The sequence below is a fragment of the Athene noctua genome, chromosome 1, assembly GCF_965140245.1.
Source record: "Athene noctua chromosome 1, bAthNoc1.hap1.1, whole genome shotgun sequence".
Taxonomy (NCBI): Eukaryota; Metazoa; Chordata; class Aves; order Strigiformes; family Strigidae; genus Athene; species Athene noctua.
In genome coordinates, this window is record NC_134037.1 from 87,720,171 (window position 1) to 87,734,815 (window position 14,645).

The following is a 14,645-nucleotide window of genomic DNA, read 5'->3' on the forward strand; positions in this document are numbered from 1 at the left end:
CCACAAATAAGTGTTTAAGTTAGGGAGGATATCCCCTGGCTACTCTCGAAAACATCCTTTGACAGGTGTTTAGCCTGCTATCTAGCTGATAATATAAAAGGAAAATACATATGCAAATTAAAAAACATTTCCAGGCTAATCTAATTTCCAAGATATTTATTCTTCAGAGGCATATGAAAATTTGGAAACCCTTAGGCAGAAAACAAATGACACAGGCAGTTTATAGAGGTGAGGTTTTTTTCCAGAATTCTCATTACTGTAAAATGCGAAAAACTAAAAATCTATGATGTAGGACACTTTATAGTTCTAGTTCTAGCTATAATGTTAGGAAAGAGATTTGTAGAAAAAGCAATTGGAGTAGGAAATACTCTCCAAAATATTTTTTTTTAAAATCCAGTGTATTGTGTTAGCTATTTTTGGTTTAGTTTTTACTCAAAATCTACATTTTACTATAGGAAACTCGTAGTACAGCAGTTAGAAAACAGCAAAACCCTGTAAATTAAATTCTGTTTCTCAGCTTGGTATTGCATAAAATCAGTGAATAAAAAACCAACAACAAACCACCTTGCTTGAAAATTATGGCAAGGTAACATTAAAGCTGATTTTTAACTTTTGTTGTGCTAGAAGCTCTAGAAATGATTCTAAGTGCCTTTCATATATTTCCTGCACTAAGTAGAGTAATTCTGATGTATATTCAGAACTTAGACTTGTTCATTTGGGGAGTATTTTTTGCACTCAGTTTCTAAGAACGCAGCCAATGCAGCCAACAGAGATCAGAGAGGACTCTGCTCCTCATTATCAGTGGTGATGGGCATTAAAATGTTATTTCTGTGCAAGAAACAACCCTGTAAAAGAAGGAATAAATTAGGCTGTATTGGTATTGTTAATGTACACATTGGTCAGGAATTGAGGCTGGATGTTATTTAGCACAATTGGTCTATTTCTACCTATGTATCACTTTCACTTGACATGGAGTTCCGTGGTGCCATCTTTCAAGTCCAGCAATGCTTTTCAAAACATTTTATCCACAAGTAAATGACCTGCTGGCTGCCAGAATGGCTTATAAGTGGTCTCTTTCCCAGCTGGCAGGCTGTAAAGAGCCTGTTGCAGAGGCAGAGCCCTAGTCCTGACAAACCCCTGCCACTTCAGGTGGGGCACTCTGTAAAGCTCCTAAAGCTTCAAGTCAGAACACGGCAGGTAGAGTCTCCCCCTTTTCCCAGAGAAATAGAGGCTTCCAGGTTCAAGTTATATGCTGAACTGGACTAAATAAGCAGAGTTCTGACAGGAGGAAAAGTCCTTCTTCATAAAGACTGAACACTCTGTATCTTTCATAAATAAAGGGAAAAGAAAAAAATAGAGATCTGGAAATAAAATGGTGTTGAAATTTCATACCTACTTAAAAAAAAAAAAAAAAAGTAAATTGGATACTGGCAAGGAATTTAATTGTCCTTTCCTGACTCAACTACAAAGACTTCTTTTTTTAAACCTTTAATCTTGCTAGATTGTTTACTTGTGTAACTTATGTCTTTGCTATACTCTGCATTCCTAAATCTCCAGGGGGCCAGCAGATGCAAGTAAAAACTGTGTGTTTAGCTTAATGTAGAGTGCTTCAAAACAGTGGGTATGATATAGTGTCTAATGAAAGCTTTACTGTTGCATCATTGGTTGCTATTCTCATAATGGCAAAATGAAAAGGTGGTAGAATTAGTCTTCCTCCTATTTAGGGCAAAGGCACTTTCCCAAAAAGTAGAAAGCCCTGATTCAATTCCCTTCTCTCCTTTGTAGGACTTGCAGCAGCATCTCCAGACTCCCAAGATGATGACCTAATAATCAAGCTGTAGGAAATTCTGAAGGGATATGATCTCAATCTCTCCTTTTGACACCATTTCACTTTGCATTAATAATTAAATTTTCATCACTGGGCCACTGATGAAAAAGGGAGGATGGTACTGGTTCTACTACTTTTACTGTGAATCCAATTATTTTCTATTGCTTTTCTCAGAACTCTGCAAAGATGAAATATTAAGTTATAAGTCACATGAAGTGTTGCATTTAATAAAGAAGTACTTGTTTTTTCTTGTGAGAAAAGCCAAGATTTGTATTTTACCACTTTTTTTTTTTTTTTTTTTTTTTTTAACTTTTACTTCCAATGTCAAAAATCTAAGTATTTTCATAAACCTAGCTCTGGTGAAAAGTATCTTTTGATGATGATACTCAAACTAAATCAGAACCTCAAAGCGAAATAAGATATTTATAGACAGTTCTTTACTGCTGTAATACTGATTATTGAAGAACAGATCTTTAGGATCTTTGCCCAATTTACTGTAGATAGTAGTTTAATAAGGTATAGAGTATACAACACCTGTGAAATATGATACTTCTGCACAAGCTGTCACAAAATGTTATTTCTCACATGGGTCATATTCTTTTCATGATGGGAACCTATGACTCCTATAAATGATAACTTTTATTGGACATGCATTGAGAGAACAGACATTGAGCCTCTATCAAGGGAAGTCTTTCAGAGACAGATGTTGAGAACTAGAAATCAATCTCTGTGTGTGGGAAGCTTTTATCTTAATGTAACTGAATAAGAAAATTAAGAAAACAGGAACATGAAAATGTAATTTTGACTGCGCTGTATGCTTTGCTCTATTTGAAGCCTACTTGAAGACTCTATATCAGGCACAAGTTTCATGAAGAGTTTTAATAATTCATAGATCATGTGAAAGAAAGAATGTTACCCATTTCATTGCCAAAATAGCATTTTAGAAAACAGAACATTACCATTTAATTCACCAATATATATTATTTTATGTATATAGATTTCACTAGTCAATATTCTATTTCAAAATTCCCTAAGCAGGATTGAAAACTGACCTGAGCATCTTCAAATGTATATCTTCCAGGGTCCTTTACATTCTGCGTGGTTTTGTCATAACTTTTTGAATCTAGATTGATAGCGCTGGGTGCACCTGGAGCAAGAAATTCTTGCCAGATTTCTTGGACGCGAGCAGGAACTTCACGGATAGGCCTCTTCTTCAGGTCTTCTACTGATAACCAGAACCTATGGCACAATATAGCATTTTGACTTCCAATTCAGTATAATCATTAATGAAGTGCTCACACTCTTTGCTCGTAAAAACAATGAAGTAACTGAAGGCTTAATCTAAACCAAGCTAAAATAAGAAACCCCTGTGATTTTATGTTGGGATTAACATTCTAGTGTACTGTTTCAGGCAATCAATCCACCTTAAAAAGCAATTTTTACACACCTCTTCATGAGATGGGTGGGAAATCCTTCATTACTTATGTATGGGTAACTTGCTTCTGGGAAGGTTTCCATTTAACTGGAGTTAAACTGAGAATTCATTTCATCTGAACCACAATTCTTGTATCACTTATAAACCTATTGCTTTTTGACATTCCTTCAAAAGCTAGTAAGGACATATGTTCTTGCTATCTACATGAATCTCTCTGAGTCAGGCTAAATGATAAACTGTGTAACTGTAATTTTTGGTACTATTACTCCACAAACCATGTACAAACTGGAAAAGCATTTGTTTTGCCCACTAGAATTTAATTTCTTTTTTTCAGAATTGCATTTCTATGCATATTTTTACTAAAATGCTGAATGGAAATAACTATTCTCTCTTCACTGCTGCTGAACAAAGCAGTATCAGGCAGCCACATACAGTGCAGGCCAATTCATTGTATCTTCACTCAGTCTGGAGCAGGAGCACTAAAAATGTCTTGAGCACTTTGTGATCACAGCTAGTTAGCTATAAGCTTTGATATTCACTTTTCAATTGCTATTATGATTGCTTTATTATTATTTCTTCTGTGGGTGTTCAGACTCTCTCACTGCACAAAATAATTCTAAATTCAACTAGTATCCCATGCTTAGACATGGTGCAGACAACTTAGTTTCCCCCCCCCCCCCCCCCCAAGAGTTCAATTAAATTTTGACTTTGTTAAAAATGCAATATATACCATTGCAACTTTTCATTATTGTTTTGGCACAGCTGATCCTATGAAACAGATAAGTAGAATCTTGAAGCGAGTTAACTGTGAAATAAATTGGATTTTACAAGGCTGACAAATAGTTTGGGTGCACCTTTAAAATGTGGTTCCAGTCTGCTTCCACTGTGAGATCAAATTGAGCTCTCTTAGCTTTAGTTAAACAGGGATGGGATAGGGGAGAGAAACACTGGAACTGTGCTCAGACCCCCCAAGAAAGCAAAATGACACCATCCTCAATCCAAATTCTAATATAGTTATTGCAACAACTCTTAAGAGAAGATAGCAAAGCACAGCAAAGAGAACCTTACAGTATTTCTCCTACAAGACATTCTTCACTTGACATGATTTTACCTTCCAGGAAGCAATTAGTCCTTCACATTCCTGTTTTGAAACTCCTTTGTGGCACAGAGGGAAGGAGACCATGCTCATCGCTCAACCCATTATGGTCAGCTTCACTCTACTGATATGACTATTTTAGGTATTTCTACACTCTTAAATTTCCATAGTATCTAAGCACAATCTTTCTGTCTATTGATCCCTTAAGATTCTCCAAGAGACAGAGAAGTAACATTGTCCCAGTTTTGCAAATACATTAATAATGTAATAAATTACTGTCGTTTCTCCAAGGTCACAAAGGGAGTCTGTGCTGACAGAAGAACTTCAGTTTCAAAAATTCTGGGTAGCATCACTTATCTCTATGAAATGCAACGTGAATTGAACATAGATCTGCGCAGAGCCTGAGGATGTATTCTGAGAATCTGCTGGCAATGCAGTAAGAATAGAGGCCTCATAACTCAAGTTTAAAAACCACACAGCTCACAAACTCTAATTCAGTTCACTCTGCCAAATTTGGACAACCTACTTTGGTTTCCTTAAGCTGCGTTTGATATTTGCATTTAAAAGTGTATATCCTGCAGTGCTAACCCCTTCAAACGCATCTTCTGGGAATGACTGATTACTCATGTGTATCAAAGTCAGGTAAGGAATAGAAAAATGAAAGGGAAGGATGTTCTTTATAAAAACACATTTTCTATCACTCTGCAGACATCCTGAGGATCTTGCTCAAAGCTGTCACATTCTTATTTGTTTCATTGTATCACTGCCAATACTTCAGGAAGTCACCAGAAACATGCCTTAGGATGCTATTTTCTTTTGCAAGTAAACTGTTTCCATGAGGTTATACTCAATTATGGGGAAATAGATGGGAGAAAAATTTAACTTCTTCTGAGGAAACATTCAGCTTCCAGCATAGAATAGGCAGGTTGTATAGACACATCCATACAGGCTGTCTTCCTTGATTAATTTTATTTTACTAAATATAGAAACCTCTGTAAAAGTGGGAAGAAAATGTTGATTTCTGCAGTATGTTATGTCTAGTATGCTTACTTTTCAGCCAACACACATTTTAACGTTTTAATCTACTTACTGGTCTTTCAAGAAAAAAATGCCTGCCCTGCTCCCACAGAGAGTTAAAAGTCAAATCTGCAAAGTTAGGAAATGCCAAAAATAAGGCTGCCACCTCTTGCATATTCAAAAATAACTTTTCTGAATATTCCATGGCAACCAATAACACAGACGAAGTTGAAATGGAGTCTGCAAGACCTCAGTACAGGGCCTCAAATCAAGAGAGCTGCCTGTCCCCTTTTACAGCTCTCTGAGCTGTGACCAGAGCAAGGGAAGACTCCTGTAGCAAACAGCATGCAGTGTGAAACAGTAAATGTGTGCAAGGGCAGGAGAGGGGAGAGGGGGAACCCAACAGCATTTGCTGGGCAATGATATACACAGATTTAAGAGTTACTTCATGGAAGAAAGTAGAGCTCAGTCTCTTTGGCCTTGGATGAAACTCTGTATCTCCTGTTAGTGGAGGTTTGATTTTGCCAAGGAGATCCTTGCTAGAAGATGCTCAGTGCTGTCTGAACAGAGACCTGAGCAGCTGGGTGTAAACCTCGCTGCTGTCTTTGTTCCCAGCTGGGTCACACACCAGACGTATAGCTGAGTGAGAGTGTATAAGCTTATGATAGTCGTACATCCAGCCACATGACAGGGTAAAACACATGTTGCAAGACATCTGGGGATTATGTCCTCCAGCTGGATTACTTTCAAAGTGAGGATGGCCTTGCCAGACAAATAGCACAGCTGCAACACAGCTTCCGTCCCATTAACTGACCTAAATGTCAGATGCAGCCATCAGCAGATCCCAGATCAAGTTAATCAGTTAAATTTAGCACATAGGAACACAGAGTGAGAGAAAGGCTGCAGCGATTCTCCGCAAAATGTGTGAGGTTTGGGCAGAGTGTGGAGACAGTGAAGTGGGAATTACGTGGGCTTTGCACCCAGTGATGTGACACAACAGGTCAGAGGACAGACCTTTCAGCATTTTCAGCAAAAGTAAACAAAAACCTTAACAAACTCCATGGAGAAAATCAGCTAACGTTTTTCTTCTAGGAACAGGAAAGACTACTGACTGATTCCTAGAGTTCACCTTCTTTGCCCTGTACAACTTCAAGCTTCAGGAGAGAGTAGTGCTGAAGGTCTTCAAGAAAATGACTGAGAATCATTAAATCTTGTAACTATTTTTTTCTGCAGAAATGGCAATTTAAAACTCAATCAGCTTAAGTGTGAATGAGAAATAAAGCACAGGCAATTACAGCCTTGATGATTAAATTTTGGTCAAGTTATTAGCACCCAGAACCAGGCCTCATAATCAACTGTGTGAGGGATAAATGTTACCAGTGCCCATAGTGTGTGGGAAAGCGTCATTACCAGTTCAGACTTGCAGGACAGACAACAAGGACAGCTAATCAATCTTCATATTTTATAACATGCAGAACTCCTCCACCATCAGTGAAGACTGAAATGTCTTGCATTTAAAGTCATCAGGAGCAGTGATCAGTAATAAAGAGCAAAAAAGTGAAACAGGTTGGATTAAAAAGAAAACTTAATCTCTTGCACCATTCTCCTTCTCTAGTAAAAACACTGTTATGGTGTTATTAAAAGAAAAACCAGAACCACTGAAGTTAAAGGTAAAATTACGCACTATGACCAAAACAATTTGTAGGCAACACTGCAAATTTTTAGTAGTGTATATGTGGATTTTCATTTATTTTTTCTACAGGACATAATTGAAGCCTCTATCTCCACTACATAACATTTCTATAACAATTTAAATGGATAAATCCAAAATAAACACCTTATAAAATTTCAGCTTACAGGGGGATGGTCAGAGAAAATTTATTGAGAGAAAACATCTAAATCTAGCTAACTCAGACCCTCTTTTCTATTCTCTTTCTGGGCAACGAGAACTCAGAGCCCCTTTACCCTATTTACTCCCACATTATGGAAGCTAATAAATGAGGATCAAAGGAAGGGGCAAGGAGTCCAGCAGCTTTTCCTTCTGTGCATCATGGCAGATGTCCTGCCACCACTCTAGGAGGCTTTTGCAGTCTTAGCAATGCCTTGGAGATCACACCTACTGCAATACTGCACAGTGAGTTGGACAGGCTTTCAGACTGTCAGGCCTGAAACGATTTAGATATTTACAGGCTGTAATTCCTACAAAACAACCACTTGGGAGAAAATGTACAGTCAGCATACGAATATTAACATTCCAAAGAATTCTGCAGCACTACAGACAAAGAAAGTAATACGGAGAGGAATGGGAAGTTTCTACAGAGGCAAAAGAAATTAGGTCTCCAGGTGCCACACTGCAGTAAGATCCATGTTGCTATCTCACACCCTCTTTGAAAAGTCTTTTTTCAGTCCCTGGGCAGTCTTGTGACCAAGCTCAGTAGTACTGGGTTGTGCTCAAACTTAAGTCTTGTGAATTTTAAACAATGGTCACCATTTTTGTAATAGGCAGTGGGAATTTGATAAATCTATTATCCAAATCATACGTTACTTTAGCTATTTGTTCTGTGTAGTGAGCAGCATGCAAAGCAATCCTTCCAAAAAATCTGCATGGTAACAAGAGATTACAAATCATAGCCTCTGTTAGGTGAATGCAGAATCCAGCATGGGTGTTAGCAAACTGCAGGCACACTGTAATGAAGCTACCGCACTGACAGAACTGCTTAGACAGTTTTATTCCTTTGCTATGCTTTACAACAGCCCTTTAGAGAGTGAAATACTTTTAATCCCAATTTACAGGCAAAGAAAAAAAAGCACAGAAATACAGAGTAAGAAGGTGAAACCTGATTGCATTCCTAATCATTGCACAGCTCTTCGTTTCAACTCACAGCTCAAGTTTCTTCAACCCTGTTCTGTTTCTTCAAACAGGATCTATATCCACTACGAATGAGATTCTCAACCAGCTTAGACACTTTCAGTCCAAGTTAATGAAACAGTAATGCTGGACTTTTAGCTGCATAACATAATCACACTTGAATAGAAATGGTGTATTTGGTAGACTCATCATTTCACATTTTTGGTATTTCTTTCACCAAACACTGGTAGAAGACTTCTAATCGACTAATACTGAATCTCTGTAGTGTCTGCAGTCCCCTGCTGTGCTTGGTAGCCTGAATCCAGGGTCCTGGCTGTCTGTCCCACTGTATGTTTGATGGTGCTTGCTGTAAATTTTATCATGATTAGATCTGTAAAAGGACAAGAGCCAGGTACTGACTTGATTTCAGTTTGTTGCAGTGGGAAGATGTGGATGGAAATAAATATTTTCTCAGGGTGGCTGTCAAATCCCCCCAAAACCCCCCAGAAAACCAAATTGCCACAATGGGGTTAATAAGTGAGCAAAGAAATTGGTGGTCTTTTAAATTTAAGGTTTATTCAGCAGTAATGCTTGAAACCATCAAGCTTTTAATCTCTTTTACTGAGATCTATTACATTTTGACTTCCATACATAATAAGCCTTACAAATTCATGCTTTCTAACCTGACTTTACTGTGTGAGCCTAACAGTGGATTGATTTCCCTACAGTTTGAGAATTCATAAACATAATTATGAGCTTGTAAAACAGTTTTTCTTCAGTTAATCACCACAGGAAGCATCTTCTCAGTGCAAGTTTGATACCCTGCCTGATCCTTCACAGGGACGGCCTTTAAGCTAATATTCACCATTGCTCAGATATTTTTTAATGCCAATACAGGAATCTAGAGAGAAAGATATAGAAGAGTAGATGGCATATCAAGAAATCAGCTCTGAATAAATTTCTCTAGGGAATTTTTCTGGATCGGTCACTTGCAGTTTGCCCGTGGTTAGTGTTGTAAATAGGATTAGAAGAAGGAGTGAGGGATTATGTGGGTAACAGTCTAGTTGGCAGAGAGACAAATTGATCACAGAAAACTATAAAAACTGCAGCACACACTGGGCTGCATAGGCTCACGTTTGAACAGCTGCTCTGCATAAGGAATTACCAGGATGCTCCTTAAAAAAATATTACCTTTCCTTTTCTTGGCATTATTCTGAATTTTAAAATTTCATTTTACCACTTGGATCTTTTAATTAAAAAAAAATCTGTACCTCTCACTAATGAAGTTATCCACATACACATACAAGTCAGGCCATATTTCCATGGAGATAATGGCAAACAAATCAGTTGGAAAATATCACAAGGTCTAGTGTATCTAATATACATCTGTGTTGCAAAATTCAGTGTTTGAATATGAACATGGCCTGCAACTTAGAGAAGTCCATCTCCAATTATTCTGCTGACAAACTTAAATTAACAAGGATGTCTGTGCAATTACTCAGCATTTATGAATCGACAACACAAAATGCTACATGCCTCTTGTAAGATACTACATAAATGTAACTCTAGTATGAATGGCTATGCTGCACCACTACAGAATGAGAACTGGCACAGAAAAAAAAAAAGTAGTTTAGGATTTTTCTAAGTTCTAGAATGAATGCAAATAGGATCTTATACTCCTTACACTATTGGTAAATGGGAAGTGATACACATTACATCTGACAAAAAGGTGGAATAAAGAGAAAATTATGTTGCACATGATTTTGTACTATGTACAGTTTGACTCATCTATAGAAAGGCTGTTATTAATCCCTCTGAAATAATTCTTACCAAAATATGCCTTCTTTAGAACAGCAACAACAAAACATGCCAAAACATGCCATTAGACAATGGAGGGACTATCATTTTTTAAACTCAAATAATTGTTCTCCCTTACTTAAAAGTAATTATGTATATATATATTTAAAAAATTATTTGAGCTTCATACACTAGCAGCACCTTTCCATTTTGTGATTAGTGAGGAATCTGAGCTAGCTGTCACACCACTTTTGTGTCAGATCCACAAGTTCAAGAATCTTGGTGGAGATTTTTTTAAAAAGACTAATGATCCCCAGAAGCTGACCAATAGTAAAAGTCTGTGAATTTTACTTTTAAATCCTTTGTTTATTTTTTAACCAATTATCTTGTTTCATTTTACTGTTCTCATAATATTTGACTTCAGAAAAGATACTGAACAGGCTTTGAATTGGACAATGCTTTAAACCTGTTCAATAAAATGAGCTGAGAGAAAAGCTCTTGCAGTTTGACCAAAAGTCAGACATGAATGGGAAAATATGCTTCATGTGAGTCTCTGCTAACTATATCAATCTTTCCCTCAGCCTGAATATGGCAGTAGGCAGCAATCTGCAAGAATGGATTCTAAAAGATAAGACACAGGAAAATTTTTGAAAGGGCCAAAAAATAAAAGGTATCAGACAACCCGCTTCCCCACGATGTATCATATAAGCTATTAAAAAATAAAGTCCCTCTCATTTACCTTAAATTTTCTGAACTGAATTCTGACTCCAGGAACTTGAGAAACTGCTCTCTTCCCACAGGGTCTTTCAAAGCTTCATCCATGCCAAACCCCCATCGTTTCACCCGCTGCTGTCCTGGCTCTTTGCTACAGAAGAAAAACCAACAGAACCCACGATCAGTATTCTAATACTCCGTGTTCATAATTTAGACTAAGTCCTAAAGTTCAACCACAGATTTATCACCCTCCAGATTGATCATATATGTGCAATGTTCAGAGATGAGCAACCAGGCTGTTAGTACTCACACAGGGTGAAGGTAATATGCATACATTTACACAGAAGAATAAGGACTTCCAACTAGGAAGTGTTATCTGATTTTAAAAAGTGTCTTTTTTCCCCACACTAGAACCCTGGAAACTGGTTATTATAACTTTTTACACAGATTTATTAATCCATAGCTCTTCTCAGATTATGAAAGACCAAAAAATACTTCATTGCTTTTCTGCCTCATTATTTTCCTGCAGTACCCCTGTCTGAAATCTTCACATTTCAAGAAAAGCCTGTTACACACTCTAACCCAAAAGAAATAAAACTATATACCTTGCCTCCAGTTCCCAGAAGGTGGTGTCATCTGATATCCAAGGGTTTGAGGGATCAGGGGGCACAAGAAAAGGATCATATTCCAAATACTGCTCTGTATAAGCTAATAGACTAGGAAAACAAAAGTATCAAACATTACTATGTCAGCAGGTGAGGAAACCTGATCATGTTACCCCAGTTAATAAGTTACCTTGCATCAGCTGAACCATGGTAACTGGGTGTGCACACACTCACAAGTCAGCTACAAGCTCAGGCTAAAATAGGTTTGCTCAAGCCTCTTAAAAGCGGATCCCTGAAGAAGGAGGGGTGGCTCAGATCTTATCAAGAGCTGACATGAAATAAACTACAAACTTGCCTAATACTTCCAGATAGCCCCTTTTAGGGCTCCTTTAGACACTAATAAATTAAGTCAAGCAACCTCCTCCATGCACATTCACTTTCATAAAGAAGCATACTTTATACCCCTATGGTTTTAATTATCAGTTTGTTCAAAATCTGTTCTAAAACACTGCATGCTATTCAGGTCATATTTATTGGCCCTGCAGCTGCTAGGACTCCTTTTTTCCTCTTTTAAATACAGTTAATATTTTTATTATTTCCTAACCAAATGGCACTACTCCCAGGTTTATTGCTTTCCAAACAACCCCATTTTTTTTTTCCAATTTCTTTGGTATTCAAGAATTGGTCTGACTCAGTTGAACACACTAAAAACTTTGCTTGTATTCTGGTATTTACATCTCCCACACCCTTATTCCTGTTTTCCTTTCCTTTTGCCTCATAATTATTGTAAAATTATTGACAAGTGAGGGCAAATATTCTTTCTTTTCATTCCTATTTATATTTAGTCTGTACTCCATTTTTATTGTTTACCAAACCCAAATTCTTAACCTGTTGTCTTTATATATTTATTTGTATGTGTATATATATACATACAAATACACATGTACACATGTACAAATGCATGAGAAGATGAAGAACTGTTTGTATTTGGCTTAATTTCCTTTACTAAATCTCATGCAGCTCAATTTTCTGTAATAACATCTCTGTATTTGATGTGTAGGATAGATCATTCCTTTTCTCTACATCTTCCTACCTAAGCTGTAGTTAGTCTTTCCAAAGGGCTTTTTGTTTTAATTGATTTCTAGATCCTTCCTGACAAATTCTGGTCTTATTTGGAGAATTCCTACTGTGTTACATCTTGCAATCCAAAGTAAGCTCAGACTCACTTTGTTCAAGCTCTGAGCTCCTCATCCAGCTCTGCCGAGCAGTTCCCTTGCTTTATCAGTGATTGCCCTTTTGAAATATCAAAAGAGCAACCCCAGACCTATTTCCGTTTAGCCTCCCTACCAATGCAAGGTGCAACTTGTGACCATTTGGTCAGAGGCTCTATCAGTGACTCTTGGTTTTATCAGAAAAGTATCATGAAATATCTAGGCCATCTTTTATCAATAAAAGAACTTCATACCTCCCACTTAAAATAAACTCCCATCAGTTACTTCCATGACACCTGAGCTCCCTTGTCTCTCTTTCTTTGAAGCCATTTTATACTGAAATTTTTTCCAGTAGTTATCAGTCTAATTGAAAAAACAGAAGATGTGACAATATACTTACCTCTCTGCAACTTTTGACATTTTTAATCTATGTCTGTCTAATTGCATTTGCCAGTGCTTAATCTGCAAGAGAGGAAGGCAAAGAGTTTTATGAGTAATTCATTGCTTGACTCTATTTCCATAACTTTTTTATTAGGTCTGTAATTTAACCTTAATTTATCCTAGGGCACAGAAGAGAAATATATCTGAGTTAAAGCAACATTTCACCAGTGTAGCTCTAAAATAAATGGAATTTTCCATCAAAGAGAAAAGACCAGAGACAAAGAAGAACCCAATGTAACATTCCTTAAAAGTTCAATAGAAATCTAATTAGTCTTTTGTTAGATTTTTGAAGAGAACTACTAATTCTTCAGACATTTACCCTCTCCCAAGTGTAACACCTCAGGAAAGATTAATGAAGCATTAACAGTAGATAAATGTGTGAACCCATACATGCATACACAGACATGTAAGTATACCCTCAAATTTTGAATCAGTGTTGAAAGGAACAGCAAGCTGTCCACTGCTAAAAGGGCTTAACGGGGTTAACCATGCAAAGAACCCACTAACTGGCATGCTGCTAATTGCTTTTAATTGTTTAATGCAAGATACAAAAATTGCCAGGTTTTGCCTTGTTAGTTTTAAGAGCATTTACATAGCTAAATCCATATATCCTGAAACAAGGAAAAGAACGTTTGCTAGATCTGTTCTGAACAACTTCTCAGTTATGATAATTTTTGGTTTAATACCTACTTTCCTGAAAAGTTCATTTAAAAGTACATGTTTGTAGTTATTTTTCAAACCTCTTGGTGTAGTTCATCTTCTGTGGGTGGTTTAGTCTCTGGTACTGGTGTGTGGGTAGGGCTGTGACTTCGAATGTCGTTTTGTAAGCCATAGACAGACTACACAAAAAATACAGAACAATGATAGTTGCTTTCAATCCATGCTTTCTACATGTACCCATAGTAACTGTGATGTTTTGGTACAGTATACTCAAGAAGTTAGTCAAGATCATGTTTTACTAAATAGACTGCAAATAAGCCATGCACTCAGATATAATTGTGCTTCTATACCATGGTGTAAAATAAAGACTCTCAACACCCCATAATTTCATAATGCCATAAAACACAGCATCTACTTTTACTATGTCTCTATATTAACAGCAACGTAAATATGAGGGATATGACACTGATAGGCAGCTATTACAGTAAGTGGAGATGACCAGTAGGAAAATGAGAAACAGTATCCTAAAAGGTAGACCATCACAATGGATTATTTGGATGACTCCCAAATTGCAATTACTACTTGGCAAATTACGCTAATCTGGACCCTTCACTACTATAAATAAACTAAGCTAAAACTGTCTCTAAATCCACTTTCTTTTTTAAAACGTGTTTTTCCATGCATTGACATGACAATATACCTCAAAGGAAGTATTTTAAAGTTGGAGTCAATCTACATTAGTATGATAAAAAGGATTTGAAAGTGTTGTTTCAATTCATCTATACATCCCTAGAGAATTTAGTCTGTTCATGTCTGGATCCTAATTTAGATTAAGCTGATTTCCTCCACAACTTCTGGTCATCTATTTGGGGTATAATTGTAAACAAGAAACACCCTTTTCATTAAGACCAGAACAAGAACTGTTGTTATAGTTTACACTGCATTTTTAATTTATTTTTCCTTAATTACTGACAGAAATATTTTAACATGCTT

General features: G+C 36.9%; 1 protein-coding gene across 11 annotated transcripts in view; it reads right to left on the reverse strand.

Annotated features, from left to right (window-relative positions):
- The window catches only part of RGS7 (regulator of G protein signaling 7), a 246,294-nt gene that overhangs the window by 12,326 nt on the left and 219,323 nt on the right, over positions 1–14,645 (reverse strand). For all 11 annotated transcript variants that reach the window (XR_012632895.1, XR_012632896.1, XM_074896832.1 and 8 more), the window contains 5 exons: positions 13,733–13,831; positions 12,952–13,013; positions 11,341–11,451; positions 10,761–10,886; positions 2,881–3,067 (listed from right to left, as the gene is read on the reverse strand). Coding sequence is in view for 9 of the 11 variants with exons in the window: in XM_074896832.1 (XP_074752933.1) it covers positions 2,881–3,067; positions 10,761–10,886; positions 11,341–11,451; positions 12,952–13,013; positions 13,733–13,831 (585 nt within the window). In the remaining 2 variants the exon portion in view is untranslated. The remainder of the gene's footprint in view (positions 1–2,880; positions 3,068–10,760; positions 10,887–11,340; positions 11,452–12,951; positions 13,014–13,732; positions 13,832–14,645) is intronic.